Genomic DNA, 21,955 nt, shown 5'->3' with positions numbered 1-21,955 from the left:
TGTTTTTAATTTAATATTGATAAGTTAATTATTAAACATTGTAAAGTACTGATATAATCTTATAAATAAGTGTATTATATCAATGTAAATGTGTATTTTATTATTTATTACATCAGAGTGTATTTTGTTTTGCTTTCTTTTCAGTAAATTAATAAATTTTTTAATCATATTTTCTTTTTCAACAGCTCATGCTCCCATTTAGTGTTACCAAGCCCTCGTAGGGGGGTGCGCCCCATAGGTTCAGAAACACTGGATTAATTTCATATATGCTTTCTACCTCTGGCAACTCCTTCTTTGTTATTTTTTTAGGCCTTGGTTTTGAATCTATCCTGATAAAAATACTGAATCTTTCTTGACCAAAAAATTGTGGATTTTTCACTTTATTTAATTCCATCTCTGTCCATTTCTTTTTTTAAATTATGATGTAGCGTTCACTTCTTATGCATTTAACATTCCATGCTCTAACTTTAAGAACAGCTTGTTTTTGTTTATTGATAATATTGAACAACGGGCTCTGTAAGAAAGATGTATAATGTATATTTTGAGAATTTTTTATTTTAAGACAAGTAATTTGTGTGTAATAAATGATAATAAACATTGTTTAACTTCAGTGATTTATTGATTTATTGTAGCAACTGATGTATCTATATAGTTATTAAGTTGTAAAATATTTTTATCAAGAGAAGTATATTGTCTTATATTTTCAGTATCAAGTTTAGGGTTTCATTAGGTAATTATAACAGCTGGATAACTTGAAAATTTAAAGAAATATTTTCTGAAACCTGTAGTTATTTTCTTGTAATTAATTTATGTCAATTAAAAATTACAAAAATTTTCTATGTTAAAAAATGATATTTAAAAAGATATTTTATTGTACATAAACCACATTTTCCATTATCTAAAAAAATAATTTGGGGGTTACAGGTAAGTCGTGAGAAATATTAATTTTAATGCAATGTAAGTAAATAAGAGTTATATTCATAAAGTAAGGGCCGCTTGGTCATTTTGAAAAATCAACTCATGAGGAAAGGTTTTTACTTATGTTTTAGTTTACTACATATCTACTCAGTTTTCCACATAATTGCCATTCAGTTCCAAGCACCTTTTGTAATGCTGCACCAGTTTCTTTAACCCCACTGCATATAAGTTCGCCACCTGGGAACTGAACCAGTTGACAATGGCAGTCTTGAGTTCCTTGTCGTTTTCAAACCGTTGTTCACGAAGCCACTTTTTCAGATGCAAGAAGAGGTAGTAGTCGCTAGGTGTAAGGTCAGGACTATATTCAGGGTGGTCAAAAAGTTCCCTTGAAAATCTTGAATCTTCTTGGTTAGACAGTGGTGTGTTGTCGTAAAGGAGAGTTATGCTGGACGACAATTTCCTACATCATTGATTATGGATTGCATGTCTCACTTTGGTGGTGTTTTGCAGTACACTTCACTGTAATTGTTGATCCATGTTTCATGAAATCAACCATAATGACATTCTTTTCATCCCAAAAAATGGCAGCCAACGTTTTTCGACTCGAGTACAGAGATTGGTTAAACTTTTTTATTTATTTTGGGGAACTTGAATGGTGCCACTGCATTGACTGTAGTTTCGATTATGAGTTGGTGTAGGATATCCACGTCTCGTCACCCATAACAGTGTGGGAAAACAAATCATCTCCATCTTGTCAGTAGCGGTACAAAGATGCTTGTCCACTGCACATCTTTGCTCTTTGTGTTCGTCGGTGAGCATTTTCAGTACCCACCTAGCACACAATTTGTTATATCTGAGCTTTTCTGTGACAATCGTGTAGATAGAGGTGCGTCCAACATGTGGAAATTTATCAGCCAGAGCACTAATCACCAATTGCCGATCACATCACAGTTTTTGGTTCACTTGTTCAACGGTTTAGTTTGTTGTAATACTGGGCCTGCCACCCTGCTCTTCTTCATGTACATTTTTGGAGCCATTTTAAAAGTCTTGACACCATTGTCTAACTTTTCCTTCCATCAGTACTGTAGGTCCATATTCTAGGCACAACCCCCAATGAATTTCAGCAGCTGAAGATCCTTTTGCACACAAAAATCAAATCACAGCGCACCCATCACAACTTGCGGAAGAAACAGTTGTTGCGGACATTGTGATCTGCATTCACCAGCAGGCAAACGACTAGTGAATCAAAACAACTACAGTGGCTTCGTAAATAACCAATAGATGGCCATGAATGCATGAAACTGTGTTCAGACCTGCTAATATTTAAATGTAAACCGACGGCCCTTACTTTATGAATATAAAAAAAAATCATACAATTTAAGTTGGCATAGTTCTAGCTTGATAGTAATATAGATTTATGATATTTCAGAAATTTTAGTGATTTTTGTTTATAGCTTATAACAATTTCACCAAAGAATAGGTTCCATGTGGCCTAACAATGTTTGTAGATTACCAAACATTTTTTTAATAATAATTTTATAATTATACTGTAAGATTGGCTAAAGAAATTGTTAGGATTGCATTATGCATAAATCTCATGGTAACCGTCTTAGTTTGTTAGGTTGCTAAGATAAAATTGCAGTAAGGGAGTGGTAGAGGATATTTACATTGTGAATATTTATATAAGTTGGTTAAGTCTTAAGTCTTTTCTCTTTGGTAGCAGTATTATTAAATATTATTATTTATTGTAATTTATTATAAGTATATTATTTCTTTTTCTGCACTCTCATTTGTTTTAAAAGCTGTGGTCTTATATTATTTTGTTAATTATTCTAATTTCAGCTAGGCATAAAAAATTGATGTTGTATACATGGAGAAAGGTTTTATCAATTATATAATTTACATAATTTATTAGTCTTCATAATTTAAAAACATGTAATTAATTTACTTTCATAGCATTTACAATTTGATATCTTAAAATAATCACATTATTTTAATAGGAGTAATGCTACCTTGTGAACTGGGATCAGCAGCGAAGAGTTCACCAGTTAATTCATCACAGCCGATGTTAGCTCCAACTGCAGCAGCAGCTGCCGCAGCGGCTGCTGCTGCATCAAATTCAGGTTTGACATTGATACAACAGTTATCGGCGCTCAGTAACACTCCACAATTCTCTACAGGATCTGTATTTATACAACATATATCAAATACAAACACTGTAAGTATTTGCGTTAATTTTGTTAGTGTGCATAATTTAATTTATATTATGTTCAGAATATAAAAAACCTAGGTTTTAATGATGTATATATTGATAAAAATGTATGGAAAATCTTACAAACTTATCTGAGCCAATGACATATTATCATTTCTTGCAGATAACACTCTGAACTAAAAAAATATAATAAATTATATCTTCATTTTTAAAAAAAAATCTACCTATTTAAAATATTTCGTTTGGGATTAAGCTTCTTCTGAACTATTTTTTTTTAAGAACTGTACAGAAACGGGTTTTGTGTTCAACTAGAGACTAAAATAATTGTGTTCATTCATTCCAAGTAAAGTGATGTTACCAAATTGTAATATTACCCTAGTTATTAGTTATGTTTGTTATTTGACTATCTGTATTCTTGTAATTTCTTGATTGATGGGTTGAAATGAATTAGGGAATTACTGGTTTAGAGTATTTCTTTTTCTAAGTAGCTTTTTAATGTGAGAGTATAGCCGATCGAATAAAATGAGGAGGATTTATCTATCAATCATATCCTACCTACTCCATTAGCAGTTTTCAGTAAAAATTAAAATGCTTATGATGTTGCACAGTATAGGTAGCATTAAATATATACATTTTCAGTTGTATTCTGTATTTGTAAATAAAGACTTTATATTAAAGGAGTATGGAATATGAATAAAAGAAATTGTATAACAGAAATATGCAATTTTTTATAGAGGAATTAACCCATTAACTGCCAGACATAAACATACACAATTTGTTCTAAATAAACCCCTTATTTTATCCATTATTAAGTATATATAGCTAGAAATACGAGGCTTGGCTGATAAATTTTGCACATATATGCTTAGCATGGGAATGAAAAGAGAATTGGAATGAAATAAAAAATGAATAAAAGTACTTCTTTGCTTAACTGTACTTTTAGATGTTCTTCTCTTTACTTGTAATCATTTACAAGAATTTAAAATAAATGCTCTTTGTTCTAGCCATGAACATCCCAGAACTAGTCGTTAATTGCAATTCTATGCTCATTTATTTTTAAAGCACACCTTTTTTTGCCCCTTTCATCACAGTTAGGCTTAATTTTGTGATTTAGTTTCTTAGTCTCTAATTTAATTTTCTTCCTTTCACAAATACTTTCATCATATTTTTTCCATTTTTTTTTTTTTTGGATGTTAGCATTGTCTTTATCTGATTTAGCAGATAACTGTGAATTATTGTCATATTTGTGATGTGCGACAGGAAGAAATTTCTGTTCCATCATTTCCACTGATATTTATTAAATAATCTACATCAGACTGATCATTGTCAACTCCAACATCTGTATTATTTGTAATATTAATGTCAAGAAAACTCAAGTCAGAAGAATGTTTTTCAATGCTAGAAACAGTTTGTGAATTTAGTTGATTGTTTTGACTTTCACCCTCAAATTGGCTGGTTATTTCAAGCCTTCGACCTACATTATTATGATCATTCTTGAACAAAATTTCATTATTTTTAAGCACAGTATTAGATAACATAACTGGTTCATTGCATTTAGAATGTTTTTATGCTTATTATCATTAGCTGTATAGGCCTAGAATTATTAAAATTGTAAGTTGAGTTATTACTAATTGCTAAATCAAATAATTGTTTTATTCTACTCAATATTGAAAATGAAAACTCAGAAGAATGAGCTAAACTCATTGTTTATAACTGCAAAAATATTTTGACAAAAAACACAACACAAACGCACCATGTGTACTACTAACACAGACAGTACTAAAATTAAAACAAAACACAGTAAATTAACTAAAACACATCATGAAACCAACTTAATTATGAACCAATATTATTTATTACCTTTACACGTGGTTATATTAACGTTAGTAAAACAACGTTAACATACCTTAAAATCAAATCCCATATAGTAACTGAATCAGATGTAATGAAAGCTGTCTTCATCTAAACAAGAAGGCAGTAACACAGTCCTAAGCAAGATGGCAGTAAATGCCATACATACTGCCTTTTTCCTTAGTAGTATGTAGTTACTGCCTTCGTACATAGTATTGTCTTTATTTTTGTGCAGATGCTGTTAACTTCTATAGCTGTATCTCCAAAACCACAGCAGATATGGCATTTTTGATTGACTAGTTCACTGAATTTCTTGTTCCAAAGTACATAAGAATCATTTTTAATCTGAAAATCTTCATTTTTGTAAATACTACCTTTTTCCTTAGCAGGGCAGTATTACTGTTGTTATTTGTTTCTAATTATTAAACGTTGCTTGTAGTCCATAAAAATTTTAATTCAATTCATCGGCATTTAGATCCATAAGTTCCTTTTAATTTGGTTTTCCTGAAATAAATTTGTGATAAATTAATAGGTGAAAATTATTTAGTTACCATTTCTCCAGTTACATAATTATTTTTATTTTCTGTAAATTTGTTAGTAACATCAGAGCATTGATCACAATGTGTGGTTAGTGGAGGTAGTGCTTTTCTAAATTCAGTTGGAGATTTGCTAGTTAAAAGCATTTTAATTTATGATATTTCATAGCAGAAATTTTTAGAAAAAATATTCAAGAGACTTCGGTAGATACATTGTGATTATTAACTAAAAATGTCACTGTATTAGTGAAGCAGTGAGTGGGTTTTTTTTATTACTTATATATATTGATTTTCTTTTTTGAGTGCGATTAAAACGTTATTGTTTTCTTTATTATTTTTAGGTACCACAACCACTGTTGCCTCAACAAAGTGCAGGTTCTGTATTAATAAGCACTCAACAGTTAAGTGGTACAGAAACGGCTACGGCTCAACCGATCCATTCAACAGGTTCAGTAATGATAAGCAATCATTTACCTTCCCTTAGTCCTCAACTACTCGGGCAGTTAACTACTGCTGGTGATGCTAATACTACACTGATAACTACCCCGAGTTTAGTTATTGGTCAGTCAACATCTGTGACATCAGCATCAGCCACATCAGTGTCATCAGCATCTTTACAATCAGATGAAACATGTCAAACCAGTCAGATTATTCCTAAATCTGAGAAAACTGATGTCAATGCAGTTGCAGTCACCGATTTGTCATGCCAGAATAATAATAATAATTCCTCTAATACTAGCAGTGCTGTTAATAGTAATAGTACTACTAGCACCGGTAACAATCATCTAAACAGTTCTGATGCATCATTTGTAACTCCATCGAGTGGAAGAAGATCACAGGTATGTAATTCAACATTATTTATTATGATTAGAGTTTCTGGTTGGAATGGATGCATGACGTAGTCAATTAATTAATATCACCATCTTCAGGTGACTGGTGATAATGTGCTTTCACAATTACATCATCTTTACAGCTAGAAGCACATTATAAAAAGACATGCATTTATCTTTTTATTGTTTTGTAATAAATACACTCTAAATACAACTCTTTCTTATATATATATATATATATATATATATATATATATGTTATGAAATAATGTAAGTATTTATTTAAAATCTTATAATAAACAGAAGCGGTTATCATCATATTCTGTGTCTAGTCTCTAATAGCTCTCTGTACCTAGCCAACAGTTTTTTCATATTTATTCTAATTTCAAATTTCTCGCTTACTTACAAATGCAGTTAATGTGAAATGTACTAAATTATTGGTTGTAGATTTGATATTTAATGTGTGAACTAATATTTTGAAAATTTTGTTGTTAACCAATTAGGGTAGAAAAGATTACATTTCATTATTAATTGTATAATTACTCATCAGGGTATATTTTATATCCAGATCTAAATAGACAAAAATACACTTAGACTCATTTTTAACAATGAGTGTTATTATTCCACGTCTATATATGTATTTGTATTTCTGTAAATGAAGAATGTTTTATGTTTTGTTGTATTTTTAATGGTCTGAGTATAAGTTTTATTTTATAGAGAATTGTGGTGTAGGACCTTGTTTTTTTTGACTACATAATTTACAATTTTAAGTGGTAGTAAATTTTTCTGAATAGATTTATGGAAAAAATTAACCATTTGATATAACAATTAATACAATGAAAAATAAAATTTAATTTATTTTAAAAATAGTAAAAGTGGAGAAAAAGCCCATTTCCAGACCACAGCAATTAAAAATCATTGATATCATTTAACATTTTCAATAGGAAAAGGTTGTACATTTAAAAATATATATACAATTTTTTCGAAATTTTAGGAGTGGTGGCAGCTTACTAGTTTATTGTGGTCTTTTGCAGGGTGGTAGGAAAGGGGATCCCTACTTTAAATTCAGAATGACAGCTTCCAACTAGGCTCTATTTTTAAATAAATTTCACTTAAAGATAGAATTTAAGTTTTTTGAGTGCTTCCAATTAACCTATTTTTTACCCACAGTCACAGCATTTCAGTTTCATAATCGAGAGGTCTCGGGTTTGTGTAAGTGTTATTTTTTAATTTCTATTTCTTTCTTACATATACAGGGTGTTCTGGGATGTAATACCCGAACTTCAGGTTCTGATTCAGGACACTAAAATGGCAAAAAAAGTTTTTATTGACATAAGTCTTATTTGCTTTGTTTTTCTTCTGGACGTCATTTGTGATTTTCAACAAAGAAATTATTTCTCAGGTACAGGTAAACCTACTTTAATTAAATTTGGCAAATCTAAGACTAGTTCTACAAAAAACACTGTATATAAGCGCTGATAATTTTTTTTTAAATTATTTTGAAGCAGACTTCTAAGGACCTGTACATTTATTTCCTTCTTTTTTTTTCTATATTTGCTTCGCTTCATATTCTTTGAGTGCCCTCGTTTTTCTTCTGTACATTTTATTGACAGAAGTTTTTATATACTCTTTGTCATAATAATATTTTTAAGAACTTGGAAAAAATATGTCTATTAAAAACTAATAATCTATTAAATAAATCTATAAAAACTATTAATAAAATCTCTTTATTTTAATTTTTTCAACTTTTATAAAAACAAAATCTGCTGTTGTGTATTTGTATTTTTTCATTCTTTGTGTGACCTGTGTTCCCACCTGTTCATAAGTATTCTTATGTTAATTGTTACATTCAAATAAAATAATTGAAAAACATGAAATTCATGTAGTTTTTTCTAGGTTTTTGTAAATACTATAAAATAAAAAAATCATTGTGGTATCTTATGTGTAAGAAAAAAGTAAAAGTTAAAAACAAAAAACAGTTTTGAACCCGAGACTTCTTGATTATGAGACCAGAATGCTCACCATTTGGTTACTGCTACTACGACTATGATATACAAATAAGCTAATTATTTACTTTGAACCACTCAAAGATCTTCAAATTGAATTTATTCCAAAATGGTGCCAAGGTGGCTGACATTTTGGATTTAAAGTAGGGACCTCAAACTCTAACCACCCTAAAAAAGGACATTAATAAACTGTTGTAAGCTGACCGACCACTTGCCCTTGTAATTATAGTATCATGTTAACACGTAATCAGTTGTTAGTATCAATATTATTCAGTACATACTGTTCAAGGTGTTTGACATTTTCATTTGAATTATAAGCTTCAATTTAAACAAAAAAGTTTCTTATTGTTTGTACAATTCAGATTCAGCTTCATTTTCTCTAAAAAATTTCATCCTTCCAGTCGTCATTGGAATGAATGAAATTTGTTTATCTTCAGATTTTTCTTTGTTTTAAACATCAAGAAGGATCAACTATATCAATAATGAAGTTATCCCAGAATGAAAAGTGAATAAAGTAGGAAACAGATAAAAAATAATGATCCTTGAAGTGAGTCTCGCGTTCTGTTAGTTTTTCTAGAATTATTTTTTTTTTTTTTTATGCTTATAATGTATTGTTGAAAAAGTATAATTCCAAGTGATATAACAACTAATTACTATATATTATTATTTTTTTGAGTCGTCAGTCATATGAATGGTTTGATTCTGTTCTCTGTTGTGTGCTAATTTATTAACCTCCTGTTAATGTTAATTGTAATGGTATATTCTCGGCTATCTACTTTATATATTAAAATTTTTGCCCTCCTCTTTAATCTTTACATTTCCCCCTACTCTTTCACTTTCCAAATTAACTAAACATTGATGTTTTATTGTGTGATTCACCGACCTTGTTCATCTATTTTTAAGGTTCTATCACAAGTTTCTTTCCACTTCTTTTCATTTTAACAGTATTTCTCCATAACTTGCATAATTTTTATTGTCCTCAACATAACAATTTCAAAGGCTTTTTATTAATTTCCTTTCTGCTTTTAGAATTGTTGATGTGTTTCTATGAAAAGGTTCTACACGCCTTACAAATATTTTGAAGATTTCATTTTAATTCTTGGATATATACTTTATATACGAGCATACTTCTTTTCTTCCATGAAAGCTCTTTGGTCATGCCCATTTGCTTTAGATCTCTACGTCCATCTTTGTTATTGTATCAACTAAGTAAAAAAGTATTGTAATCTGTAGAATATTGTGATTGATAATTTTAATATTTAATCTTTTATTTTTTCTGCCATGCATTATATTATTTCAAAATTAATCCTTAACGTTAAAATTTCCTGTTAACTTGTCACTTATGCCAAAAAAAATAACATTGTCATCAGCGATATACTCTTTTATTCCTTCTCAGATTGTTACTCCACTGTCAAAGTTGAACTTCTGTTATAGATTTTGCGAATAAGTTTTTTTTATTATATTTTAGTCCAGTTTTCCATAAAATATTAGTATATTTTGGCTTTTAACTTACAGATGGAATTGAAAAGAAAATTATTAGTTTAGAACTATCTTTGTTAATATCAGTTGGTTAAGTTTATGTACTATAAAAATAGACATTAGGTAGAATTTTTTAATGATCTTTTTATTCTTGAATGATTTGCGGGATTTAATTTGTAGTTTTTCCATTATTTGTAGATATTGGCTGTTTACAATATATATGACTGTCAAGACTAATTTCAGATGCAAACATGATATGATAGTCTTATTCATTTTTCATTATTCTCAATCAAATTCTCTCACTCAGAATTTCCCTGGCATTTGAAGAAGATTTAGAAAATGTTGCTTTATTGGTTACAGTAAGGCAAAATTAACATGTTATTAATTTTGGTATACTGTTGTGAAAAAATATCATGTTTTGTTTAAAGAGCAGAAAAGTTATTTTGTTATTTTCAAAATCATATTTGCATTATGTTCATGAATTTTTTATATCTTTCAATTCTTTTTACTAGGCAACATCTCCTGTACCGTGTTTAAGTGATGGCATAACAAATGGTGGTGATGTATTGGCCGAATCTGAGGAGGAACCACACCAAGTAGTTCATACTTCATCAAGTACAACAGTTCAGGATGCTAGTAACCAGACCGATACACCTCCTTTAAGTGAGGATGAATCCGGAATTCGTTCAAACACTCCGCCATCTGCATCCACACAGTTATTGCCACCAACACCTCATAAACCATCATCAACATCACAACTACTCATCGATGATGTTTCTGATCTTAATGGTCTGGAGTTGTTGTCATACAGTATTGAGCGATATGCTACTCACGCTGATACAAGAAATGTTGCAACAGCTCCTGTTATAACTACAAATACAGATATTAATTCACCAAAGAGAATAAAAATTGAGAGTGACAGTAGTTGTGATGCACATAAACATGTAACAGATGACACAGTTGAGGAAAAGTTTGTAAGTATTTCTTTTTTTTTTTCAGATATTAATGTAATTTTATGTTCCCTAACCTATTAGGTATCAGTAAAAAATGAATGTTAAAATTTTTATGTTTTTCAATGTTTAGAAGTTCTGTTATCAAAAACTTTTATAAAATTCTGTGTTATTGAACATATCATCAATTGATTCAATAAGTTACTTTTTTTTTTGTAGAACCCCAAAATCAGTAAAACAACCATTCAACTTAAAATGTTTATAAAAATTCCACAGTATTGTATGACATCTTTAGGCACATGCAATTGATGTTTTATAAATTATATAATAAAAATAATATAAGCTTCTTATGGCACCAGGCAGTTTTAAGATAAAATTTGTAAAGCAGAAGGTACTACAATCTTTCTATTTTAGATGTGGTACCGATTGGCATTTTGTTTAATTTGGCTCCAGTTTCAAACTGGTAAAATATGAGAAATAGCTGGCAATTGTAGTGTGCTCCAGAAATTTCATTATTTTTTTTAAGGAAATAATTATTTTATATGAAGAATTTTATTTATCAAAATGTGTGATTGAGGACAAGCAAGTATTGGGAAATTGTGTTAAATGGCCTTTATTTGCCATTAATATAAAATTCATTTTAAGGGTAGGTTAGTATTTATACAGAGCATAGTTTTTGTGGTGCTAACTAAAATTTCCTGAAATAGCACTAAATACAATCACATTACACCTAGATTTCACCATTACCACCTTCAGAGTAGTCTTGTTAAGAGCTTAGACACTAATATTAGCACTTCTGCCTTGAGCAGAATGCATTCTGCAAGTATTTTTCTTTGGTGAATTTTTTCAGACACTGATTTTGCTTGAATCTCTTCTGTTGTTTTAAATCTTCACCCCTTCAACTTGATTTTACACTTGGGGAAAAAGAAAGAAGTTGCACAGAGCCACATTTGGTGAAAATGGTTGATGCGTTACAACTGCTAATGTTGTTTTTCCCTAGAAACTGCTGCATGATGAAAGTGGTATATGGTATTGCATTGCCATCATGAAGAATCCATTCCTATGCCCAGTTTTCTGGTCACTTTCTTCTCGTGCCCTTCCTTCGCCCTTACAAGAGTACAATAGTCCTGTTCTCCATTAATTGTCTGAACAGGAAAAAAGACTAATTTTAGATAATATTATTAGTATTGAAGAAAGAGATCAATTTGATGTTCTCAATTTAGCAGGCTTTTTTGGCTTAGGTGAAAATGAGCTCTTTCACGAAGATAATTGCAACTTAGTTTCAGGGTCAGGGTGTTTTTTGGTGTAATGCCAGTTGTCCTGAACGTTCATCATCATCATCATCATCATCATCATGAAACTAGTTGGACATTTATGTTTAGCCAAGAATGTTGTTATTGAATGCTTGGACTACATTTTGTGGGTTTCTGAAAATGTTTTATCAAGTTTAAAACAGAACAAGATATTGATATGCTTTCTATGTGAATGTTCATTGCAAAATCACAGTTGCAGTGAAATGTGATGGTGGAAAATTGTCTGCCAGCAGCAGACTCATCCACTAAGATCAAACTCATGAATGATGTATTCTGCTATTGCTAATGCCATCTAAGCTAGCACTAATTCATGTGCGTAATATAATTATACCACCAGGCTGGCCTAGCGGTTAACTTGTCATCGCAGATCAGTTATTTGACAGTTGATTCTCAAATTGATGATCCTGAGGTTTAAATTCTAGTAAATGTTAGTTGCTTTTATATGAATTTGAATACTAGATAGTGGATGCCAGTGTACTTAGGTGGTTGGGGTTCAATTAACCACATGTTTCCAAAATTGTCGGCCTGTTTTTCTTTATTCTGTTTATCCTCCAGAACCACTGTATTGTATTACTTCACAGAATGAATAAGGATGATGTATGAATGTAAATGAAGTGTAGTCTTGTACAGCCTCAGGTCGACCATTCCTTAGATGTGTGGTTAATTGAAACCCAACCACCAAAGAACACCGGTATCCACGATCTAGTATTCAAATCCGTGTATAAATAACTGGCTTTACTAGGACTTGAACGCTGTAACTCTCGACTTCCAAATCAGCTGATTTGGGAAGACCCGTTAACCACTAGACCAACCCGGTGGGTTAAAAATTGTCAACCTGAGTCTACAAAACTACACACCTCATTTACATGTCATATACATCATTCTCATCTCATTGGGCCATGGAAGAATGAGGTTGCTTATTTTTCACTAATTGAACAGATTGCAATGTACACGTTAGTTGAAAAAGATTGGGAACTTTTAACTAGTACCTTGTACTTAATGAAATAATGGTACTGAGTCAGTTTTTTTAAAATATTTTCTTGGTGTTTCCTATTAATTAAATGAAACTTGTATTCAATTTTTTTAGTAAGTTTATTACACATGATAAGCAGTAGTGATTTTTTAAGCTTGCATAAAAAGATTAGATCTGTTTTTAAAAAATTGATGTCTATAGTATTTTCATAAGTTTTTTTTATTCATGTAGGTTTTGCCAGTTTTAAACACTGATAAGATGAAAGTTGAAAAACAAGAAGATTTATTGGAAGAAGAACAACTGTGCAGTGAAGAAATGTATAAACGCCAAGTAAAATCATTACATTCTGATATTAAACCTCTTATAATTGAGAATAAAACTGAAAAATTAGCTGAAAGTTCAGAAACATCTCTTAAGCAAACTGAAAATAAAATTGAATCTGATAATGTTTTGCCATGTAACGAAGTTGGTAATCTTGGTGGTCTGAATTTATTATTGTGTGCTTTAGCTCATCAAAAATTGATAGACCAACCCGAATCAGAAGTAAATGATGATAACTCCTTCGTGTGCAATGCAGATGTAACACAAGTTATGTCAGAAAAACAGCAAAATATAACAGGTAATTTTATGTAGTAGTTATTTTGAATCCATTTCTATTTTTATAATGCGTAGAGTAGTTATTTGTTAAAGTAGTGAAAAATTCATATTAACTTCTTGAAATTCGATTATAAATGCTGTTTAAATTATTACATTTATTCAGATTACATTACAAACTGTATTAGAGTGTTTTGTTGTTACAGATTTTTTTCAGGAGAAAATGGGAATATTCTGATACCTCAGAAAATTAAAACCTAAGTCAAATTAGAAATCTGTTTCCCTTCCATTCTATAGAGTTAATTACTTTTGTTTTAATAAAACCTATAATTGTTGTAATTTTGCTATATAAAAATTGCCAGAAGTAGGAATCAGATATCAGAAAAGAAAGCAGATATCAGTCGTTATGGATTTTGGTTTTGGTAGGCCAGTAAAACTTTTCTAAAGCAGATGTCATTGAAAACTTTCTATTTTTGTAGGTTTTCATTTTTCAGGGAATTTGTTTCACGTTGATGGAATTGTAAAAAAAAAGATTTAATATCATGACAGGTTAATAGTTTTATTAATACAAATTGTCTATTAATATTAAATTTAATTGTTCAAAACTGGGTTGTATCTTTCAATATATAATAGTATTTTACTCTTATTGCATTTACATACCTAGCCACATAGTAGACTTGTTTCCATATGAATTTGTTGTTCTTAAAGTACTTGAACTAACCACTCAGTGCTTTGAATGTGTTAAGATTTATTATAAAACTTAAAAATCATTGACCTAAAGAAAATTAGAGTGAAGTACAGTCGCTGCCAAGTAACGAGCTTGGAGTGCTGACGATTACTACCTGAAGTAAAATCATATGCCTCATTCTTAGTAATCCCCCTTGCCAAGTAATTATTTTTTTTTAACAAGTGATTGCAACAATTTTGAAATAAAGTACTGTACATTGTAAAATATAATAACAGATGACAAAATATTATTTCCAACTAATTACACAGTAAATATTATGATAGATGGTTATTACTGTAACTTTAATTACTTAATGGAAAATTAATTATCTGTTTTTCACAGCTAGAATGTTATCCTCACTGTCATCACGATCTTTAGTGTAATTGTCAGTATTATCACTGTCATTACATAAAGAGACAATGAAAGAGTCTGTCAGGTAATTATTAACGATTGTTGGCTCCAATATTCACCTTTGATTTTTTTTAACCTTTCACAGTAAGGGTTTCAGAGTTCGTTGCTCATTCGTTTTATCTTTACACAGTTTCTGCACTTCTACATCTTAAACATTGTAATTGTGGCTCGCGACATGTTATTTTCCTGTGACTGTATCATCTCGATTGGATTTAAATCAGGTTGGTAAGGTGAGAGCCACAGAACTTGATGCCCATTCTTTCCAATAATTCATCAAATTGGTATCATTTTCTGTTACTTTTGTTTAGCTTAATTAGTTCATACAGTTGTGGTTTAAACATTTGAGATGAAAATGGAATAGATGTTTCTGTAGCCAGTCATGTCTTGTTTCTTGCTTGATGACACTGGAAGTTTTTCATGAAGGATATTAAGATACGAAACATTGTCAATAACTACTACAGACTCAGGAGGAAGATTAGGAATTAATCTTTCTTAAGTCCATTTCAAATAATTTTTAGTATTCATGCTATCTTGATAATCACTTTTTGATTTGGCTGCCCAAGTTAAGATTGCATTAGGAATAAAGGTCATTTCACGTTCGACATGAATTATAATTAAATTCACCTGTATTTATTGGTTAATGATGACCTGCACCTCTGTTGTCAGCCCATGAGTTTGCCGTTGATTGAGATGATAAAACAGGATTCATCTAAGTATACGATTGCCAGGTTACATTTTCTAAAATCACTGATTGCCTGCAAATATGAAATCCTTTTCTGACTAATATCATATTTTGCAACTAAAATGTTCCTTTTGTTTTTTGTTTTGCACCAGTTAAAATGTAAGTCTTTCAAAATTCTTCTTAAACTACTTCATCGTTGATAAAATTAATTTTAATTTTCAGTTCTTTACAGAGTTTGTTGACTTTGGCAGCTCCCCTATTTTTGAGTAAAATTCATTCACAGTTTGCCTAACCGCAACTTTATCAAAGTAATCTAATCTAGTAAATAGTTTAGAACGTTTCTTTTTCAGGGTAATGAACGAACATTCTGGCCCCTTAGATCGAAGAAGTTCTATTTTTTTTTATTTAGGCTTTGAACTTGAGTCCTGGAAATGCCACAGGCAGCTGCAGTTCTCTTTTCCTGGAAAAAAGAATGACTGCCCAATGCTTTTAAATTTTTATGTAGCAAATATTTCAGAAATTGGAAGACAACTTTGAGAATGTAGTAAATATGTGAAGAGAAGGGATAAAAATCTTTAGAATCGGTGATTTTTCTTTGCTTAAATGAAAATGACATAAATCCTAAATGGAAAGGATTCATTAAGAAATTTGTTTTGAAACTCTCATGATGAAATACAAAAGAAAAGAGAAGTTAAACGACAAATTAAACATTAAAAAAGATCATAATATACCAGAAGTAGCAGAACGTTTTTATTTAGGTAATGCAATAACAAAGGAGGCAAAATAAGGTAGAGATCAAAAGCAGTCTGGCACAACCAATGAGCTTTCATAAAAGAAAAGAAATGTACTAGTATCAAATGTACTTTCTAAGAATTAAAGAGAAATTCTTTAAAATATTTCTGGAGTGCAGAACTTGGTAGCAAAACAATATGAAAAGCAGACAAGGAAAAGAATAAAAGGCCTTTGAAATTGTTGTGTTGTAGGAGGTTATTAAAAGTTTATGCAGGTTGATAAAGCATGAAATGGAGAAATATTAATGAGTTGGGGGAAAAAATTCTTCGTATTTTAATGCAAACGTAAAATACAGTATTTTTATGTTTCAAAAAAGTTTCAACCAAGTTCTGTTTTATATGCAGTCAAAATAGATTTGATTTTTTGATAAAACGGACTCCTGTTACTGTAGAAACTCTTTGTTTTCTGAATGAAAAACTGTGATTTTCACAGGCCTTTTAACTTTATACTTTAAAGATTTAAAACATACAAATATATATTATACACACACACATTTATTAACAAATAAGTATTTAAATCCACCAGATACAGTTCAATAAAAGGTAAAAACACTTACCTATTTGTCTGTAGTGCTTTCAGAGCTTTAATTCTATTATCAGCAGATCAATTTTTATAAAATACACATAATTATATGTAAAATATGTAGTTAAAAATATAGTTAAATTAAAAAAAAATATATAGTTAAAATGTTTAAATCATTAGTATGTATATACTATTGTCATATTTAAAAACTTCCTCCATCCACTATGATAAAATAAAGAATAATAATTATCAATGTATTCAATCATTATGTCAGGTCTACCAAGTTAATATATTATCAAATCCAATTTGTTTATTAGTAAGTTCATTTTTATATTTACTTTTTATATTATTTCTCTAATGTATCAATTTCTTTATTATTTTTTTTATCTAAAATCTTTATTGATGTCAGTAAATTTATTTTTTTATTAGAAGTTCTGTAAAATTTGAAAATTTAATATTAACTTTTTTGAACTTTTTTTAGTACACTGGAAATCTTTTTATAAATGACTGATGTCTCTATGTATAACAAAAATATAATGACTGGAGGGTACCGGTTCAGCAGTGGGTGTTTGTCTAAATAATAAACAGGCAAATGAAAAAGTTTTTCTTATTTGCTGTAGCAGATCTTGCCATAGTATTGTAATGATGCTTATGTGCAGTCATACTATCTCTAAGCAACACACTTAAAATGGCATACATATATCCTAATTGATATTTTATAGTTAATCTTGCTGAAAATTTTGATGATCTTAATCTGGTTAACATATAAGGTCTGTTAGGAAAATAACTGTACATTTTTAATTACGCGTCAACAGAGATATTTAGTAACATACCATTGGCAATATTGTGTTCCACATAACCTCTTCTGTAACCACATATTCTTGGGTTGTTGATACCTCGTTTAGTTTTCATGTTACTGTTAAAGAGTCCAGCATGTTTAAGTGTTAGTAGCGATTTTTGTAATGTGTGACTTTCAGGAGCAATGATACAACGTAAAATTTTGCATGAAACTGAGGAAAACTTTCACAGAAACGTTTCAACTTTTGAAACAAGCTTACAGACATGATGCTCAAGGTCATGCGCAATGTTATAAATGGTTTTCACAATTTAAAAGGGGTCATCAGTCAATTGTAGATGACCGTCAACCAGGAAGGCCGTCGACTTCTTCCTTTCTGAAGGTGATTTATGTTCAGAAAATCAACAATCTGGTGCGTGCAAATTGCCAATTGACTGTCAGAGAACTTGGTAGACGAGGTTACACTATTTTACAACGGTTATGTGAAAAATTCCACAAAAAGAGACCAAAGTTGTGGCAAGACAACTCGAGGTTCCTTCACCACGACAATGCGTCCGCACATTCAGCTTTGTCAGTTTTGTGCCAAAAATCAGATGACTATCCTCCCTCAGCCTGCCTACTCGCCAAATCTGGCTCTTTGCAATTTTTTCTTATTTCTGAAATTATAATCAGCGATGAAAGGATGCTGTTCTGAGACTATTGATGACATTAAAGTAAATTCGTCACGGATCTTATAGGCCATTTCAAATGAAGCTATCCAGGACTGCTTTGTGAAAAGTTTTGCCTGCTGGGAAAAGTGTTTGAGTAGGGGAGGGAATTACTTTGAAGGGGGCAAGGACCAAATAATGTGTAAAATTAATAATAAATATTAAAAAAATAAAGTTTGGATATTTTCTGAACAGACTTTGTACATCAGTAAATCTTTATAGTGCAATCATCTTTCTTCCAACATAAGCCATTTAAACTAATTTTAATGATGTTAGCAATAATTGGCCTCTTCAGCAGGTAAGTTTATATTTTTCAAAATTAGTGTACTACAACTGAAGAGGAAAGGTTTCATAGTATGGGAGAACAATTAACAGAAAAGTACTGTCTCTGGTCTTACCTTAGTGAGATAGTGTTTTCAAATTCCCAGAATTTGTCTTTTGTTAGAAAAAATCATTAATAATCTATTTTTCATCATCATTCATAAAAGCCCCTTGAATTAGATAATGTATTTTCTCAATGGTTTTTTTTTTATAATAAATATTTTCTGTAATTTAATACCTTTTGGTAATTTATTAGTGATTATAGCACGTAGCCAAATTCCAGTTTAACTAATTTTAGATGTACAGCGGTCTGCTTATTGAATATAACCAATTAAAAAGACTTATTTGCATCGAAATTTGACAGGATATTTTTAATAAATGTGGTTTTTATATATAGAATTTGTAGTTATTGATAGGAAATAGTATATCAGTTTCAGCTGTACTACCAATTAAATAGCAGTGGGGTTGTAATTTAATAAAATCTCTTAGTTTATATATTGTGTAGTATTTATTCAATATTACTTTTAATTAATTAAAAAAAAAGAAATTAACATAAAACTGATTAATTATTACTTGATCAGTTTACTATTAAACTAGGATTAAAAAATATTGCCTTGTTTTAAATATATAAAGATATAATTTGTAGAAATAGTTTTGAGTATTTTATATTTGTCATTTTATTTATGAAGAAATTGTAATCTATTTATTTTCTTGTAGATAAAAATGAGATTAAAAAAGGTGGACTAGATGATTTAAAAAATGCTTTACCATCTACATTACTTTCAGTAACCCAAACGACATCGGTTACTACATCAACAGTTACGACAACGACAACTGTGTTAGCTGGAGTTCCGCATAATTACAGATCAAGAGAATCTGAACAAGAAGTAAGAAAAATACTTGCTAGTAAACAGACTTATGAAATGTATCGTCCTTTAAGTCCATGTGATCCTGCAGAACGCAATATGAGAACACAACTTGCTGAATTACAAAAACAGTACAGAGCGAAACAACGTGAATTGTCTCGACTTTCACAACCATTACGTAAATTATCCACAAGCAGTCATCATAATAATAATAACGATAATAATAATAACGGATCTAATCATACCACTACTGCTAAAAGAGGGCCTGGTCGGCCACGTAAAAATACTGATGATAGTAATTATAGTTGTAGTAGCACTACAAGTGGTAAACATAAGAAGCATTCTTCGACTGAGCGACATTTGTCTCCTGAAAGAAAGGTAATTATATGGGTTTATTATTTAAATTATAATTATGTTATGTAATTTGTGTCATAACTTAACATTTATTTATTTTTCTTCATCTTTGTTTTAACCTTAAATAGTATATCGGCAACACTAATGACATTTTTATCTATCTTTATTGTGGAGATTTACTGTGTTGAGATGTCATGCCTGTAAATCACTTCTAAATTTAATTGTCATTTTTGTTTTTTCTGTTTTTCTAGAACCTTGTACCTCTTTATACTCTTATTTTTAACTTGTGGCCACAACATTTGGCCTTCCTTCCACTTATTTTTTTCACTGTGCTTACAGTTTTCATTTCTATTTGATTATAATTTTATTTAAAATTCTACTTTCTGTTTCTTTTTATAAAAACTGAAGACAATCTTAATGGTTTTGTCCCTGTTATATCATCTCTTACTTCTACTTTCCTTTTATTAATCTTCTGATATATGTAACATAACCGATATTAATTTTTACTTATATCCTAATTTTATGTTTTACAAAAATCTTATCCTTAAAAATTAAAAATGTTTCTCTTGATTTTTTTATCCTTCTTATTTCTACTTAAAATGTCCCTGGGATTTTCCTTTACTGTCCACTTAATGTTTAAAATTTGACTCTATCATTTTTTATGTACCACTTTGTCCATTTTTACATTCCACAAACATTAAAAAAAAGTGTCAGTCTACTTTCATTTAATGTTTCTGCATAATTATCACCCAAATCATCTAGCTTTACTTTTGAAATTTCATGGATGAGTGATTGATGGGATGCGTTTTGTATGGGACATCCTGTATATATATATATATATATATATATATATACAAAAATAATGTTTTTTAAATGATTGAAAGTATTATGCTCTATTCTATTCAATTACCCATATATTAATAAAATATATATAAATTATATTATTTAAGTAACATAAAAGATTATCATCATTATCTTGTTTGCCTGGTGGGGCAGAACGTAGTAAAGGCAATTCCTTTTATACAGATTTGAATACTAGATCGTGAATACTGGTGTTCTTGGTTTTTGGGTTTTAATAAACCACACATTTCAGGAATGGTCGACCCGAGGCTGTACAAGACTACACTTCATTTACATTCATACATATGATCCTCATTCATCCTTTGAAGTAATAGTTACAGTAGTTCCAGAGGCTGAACAGAAAAAGAGAAGAAGGTCCCTTATTTACCTCTTTCTTTTTTTCCTGTTTAGCCTCCAGTAACAGGAGGCTAAACAGGAAAAAAAGAGTTTAGATAATTCTTCAGAGGATGAATGAGGATGATATGTATGAGTGTAAATGAAGTGTAGTCTTGTACATTCTCTGTTCGGCCATTCCTGAGATGTGTGGTTAATTGAAACCCAACCACCAAAGAACACCGGTATGCATGATCTAGTATTCAAATCTATGTAAAAATAACTGGCTTTACTAGGACTTGAACGCTGGAACTCTCGACTTTCAAATCAGCTGATTTGGGAAGACGCGTTCACCACTAGACCAACCTGGTGGGTTCCCTTATTTACCTCTGCCTCTCCATTTGTATCCCAAGCATTCTTCTTTGTCCCCTTTTAGTTTCAAATCTTAAATTTATCTATTCACTTCATCCTTCTTCCATGCTTTCTTGCTCATTTTACCAGCTGTTCCAATGCTGTTGTCAAATTTCTACTCATAAACCAGTTTCCTTTACTTTAGTGTACTTCCTGCATAAGTGATATTTCTTCTTTAATCCTGTTCATTTCTTCCTCATTCCTCGCTTATCCATCTATCTTATTTTTTCCATCCTTCCCCATATTCAAGTCTCAAAAGCCTAAATCCAGTTCCTCCACCTCTTTCTCATTGTCTATGCTTCTCTTCTGTACCACACATACCATTCTGCTAACCTCTTCTTTAACTCTTAAATCCAGACTTTCACCAAGTTGTAATCTCCTCTTCTTACTGAAGGTTTCCTTTGTCATTGCTATTTGTCATATTTATTTCCATTGTGCTCTTCCAGTTCTCTTTGTCACCATAGTCCCCAAACATCTGTAATTCTTTACTTTTTCTATTTTTCCTTCTCGTATTCTTGCCTCTAACTTTTC

General features: G+C 30.4%; 1 protein-coding gene across 5 annotated transcripts in view; it reads left to right on the top strand.

The window, feature by feature from the left end:
* Nucleotides 1-21,955, top strand: part of LOC142330773 (uncharacterized) — a 507,371-nt gene that overhangs the window by 443,687 nt on the left and 41,729 nt on the right. For all 5 annotated transcript variants that reach the window (XM_075376224.1, XM_075376225.1, XM_075376226.1 and 2 more), the window contains 5 exons: nucleotides 2,919-3,136; nucleotides 5,859-6,356; nucleotides 10,345-10,806; nucleotides 13,300-13,687; nucleotides 19,338-19,864. In XM_075376224.1, coding sequence (XP_075232339.1) covers nucleotides 2,919-3,136; nucleotides 5,859-6,356; nucleotides 10,345-10,806; nucleotides 13,300-13,687; nucleotides 19,338-19,864 — 2,093 coding nt within the window. The remainder of the gene's footprint in view (nucleotides 1-2,918; nucleotides 3,137-5,858; nucleotides 6,357-10,344; nucleotides 10,807-13,299; nucleotides 13,688-19,337; nucleotides 19,865-21,955) is intronic.

The sequence above is a fragment of the Lycorma delicatula genome, chromosome 9 (assembly GCF_047948215.1).
Source record: "Lycorma delicatula isolate Av1 chromosome 9, ASM4794821v1, whole genome shotgun sequence".
NCBI lineage: Eukaryota > Metazoa > Arthropoda > Insecta > Hemiptera > Fulgoridae > Lycorma > Lycorma delicatula.
Note: the sequence above shows the minus strand (reverse complement) of the source record. Positions and strands in the feature narration are given on the sequence as shown.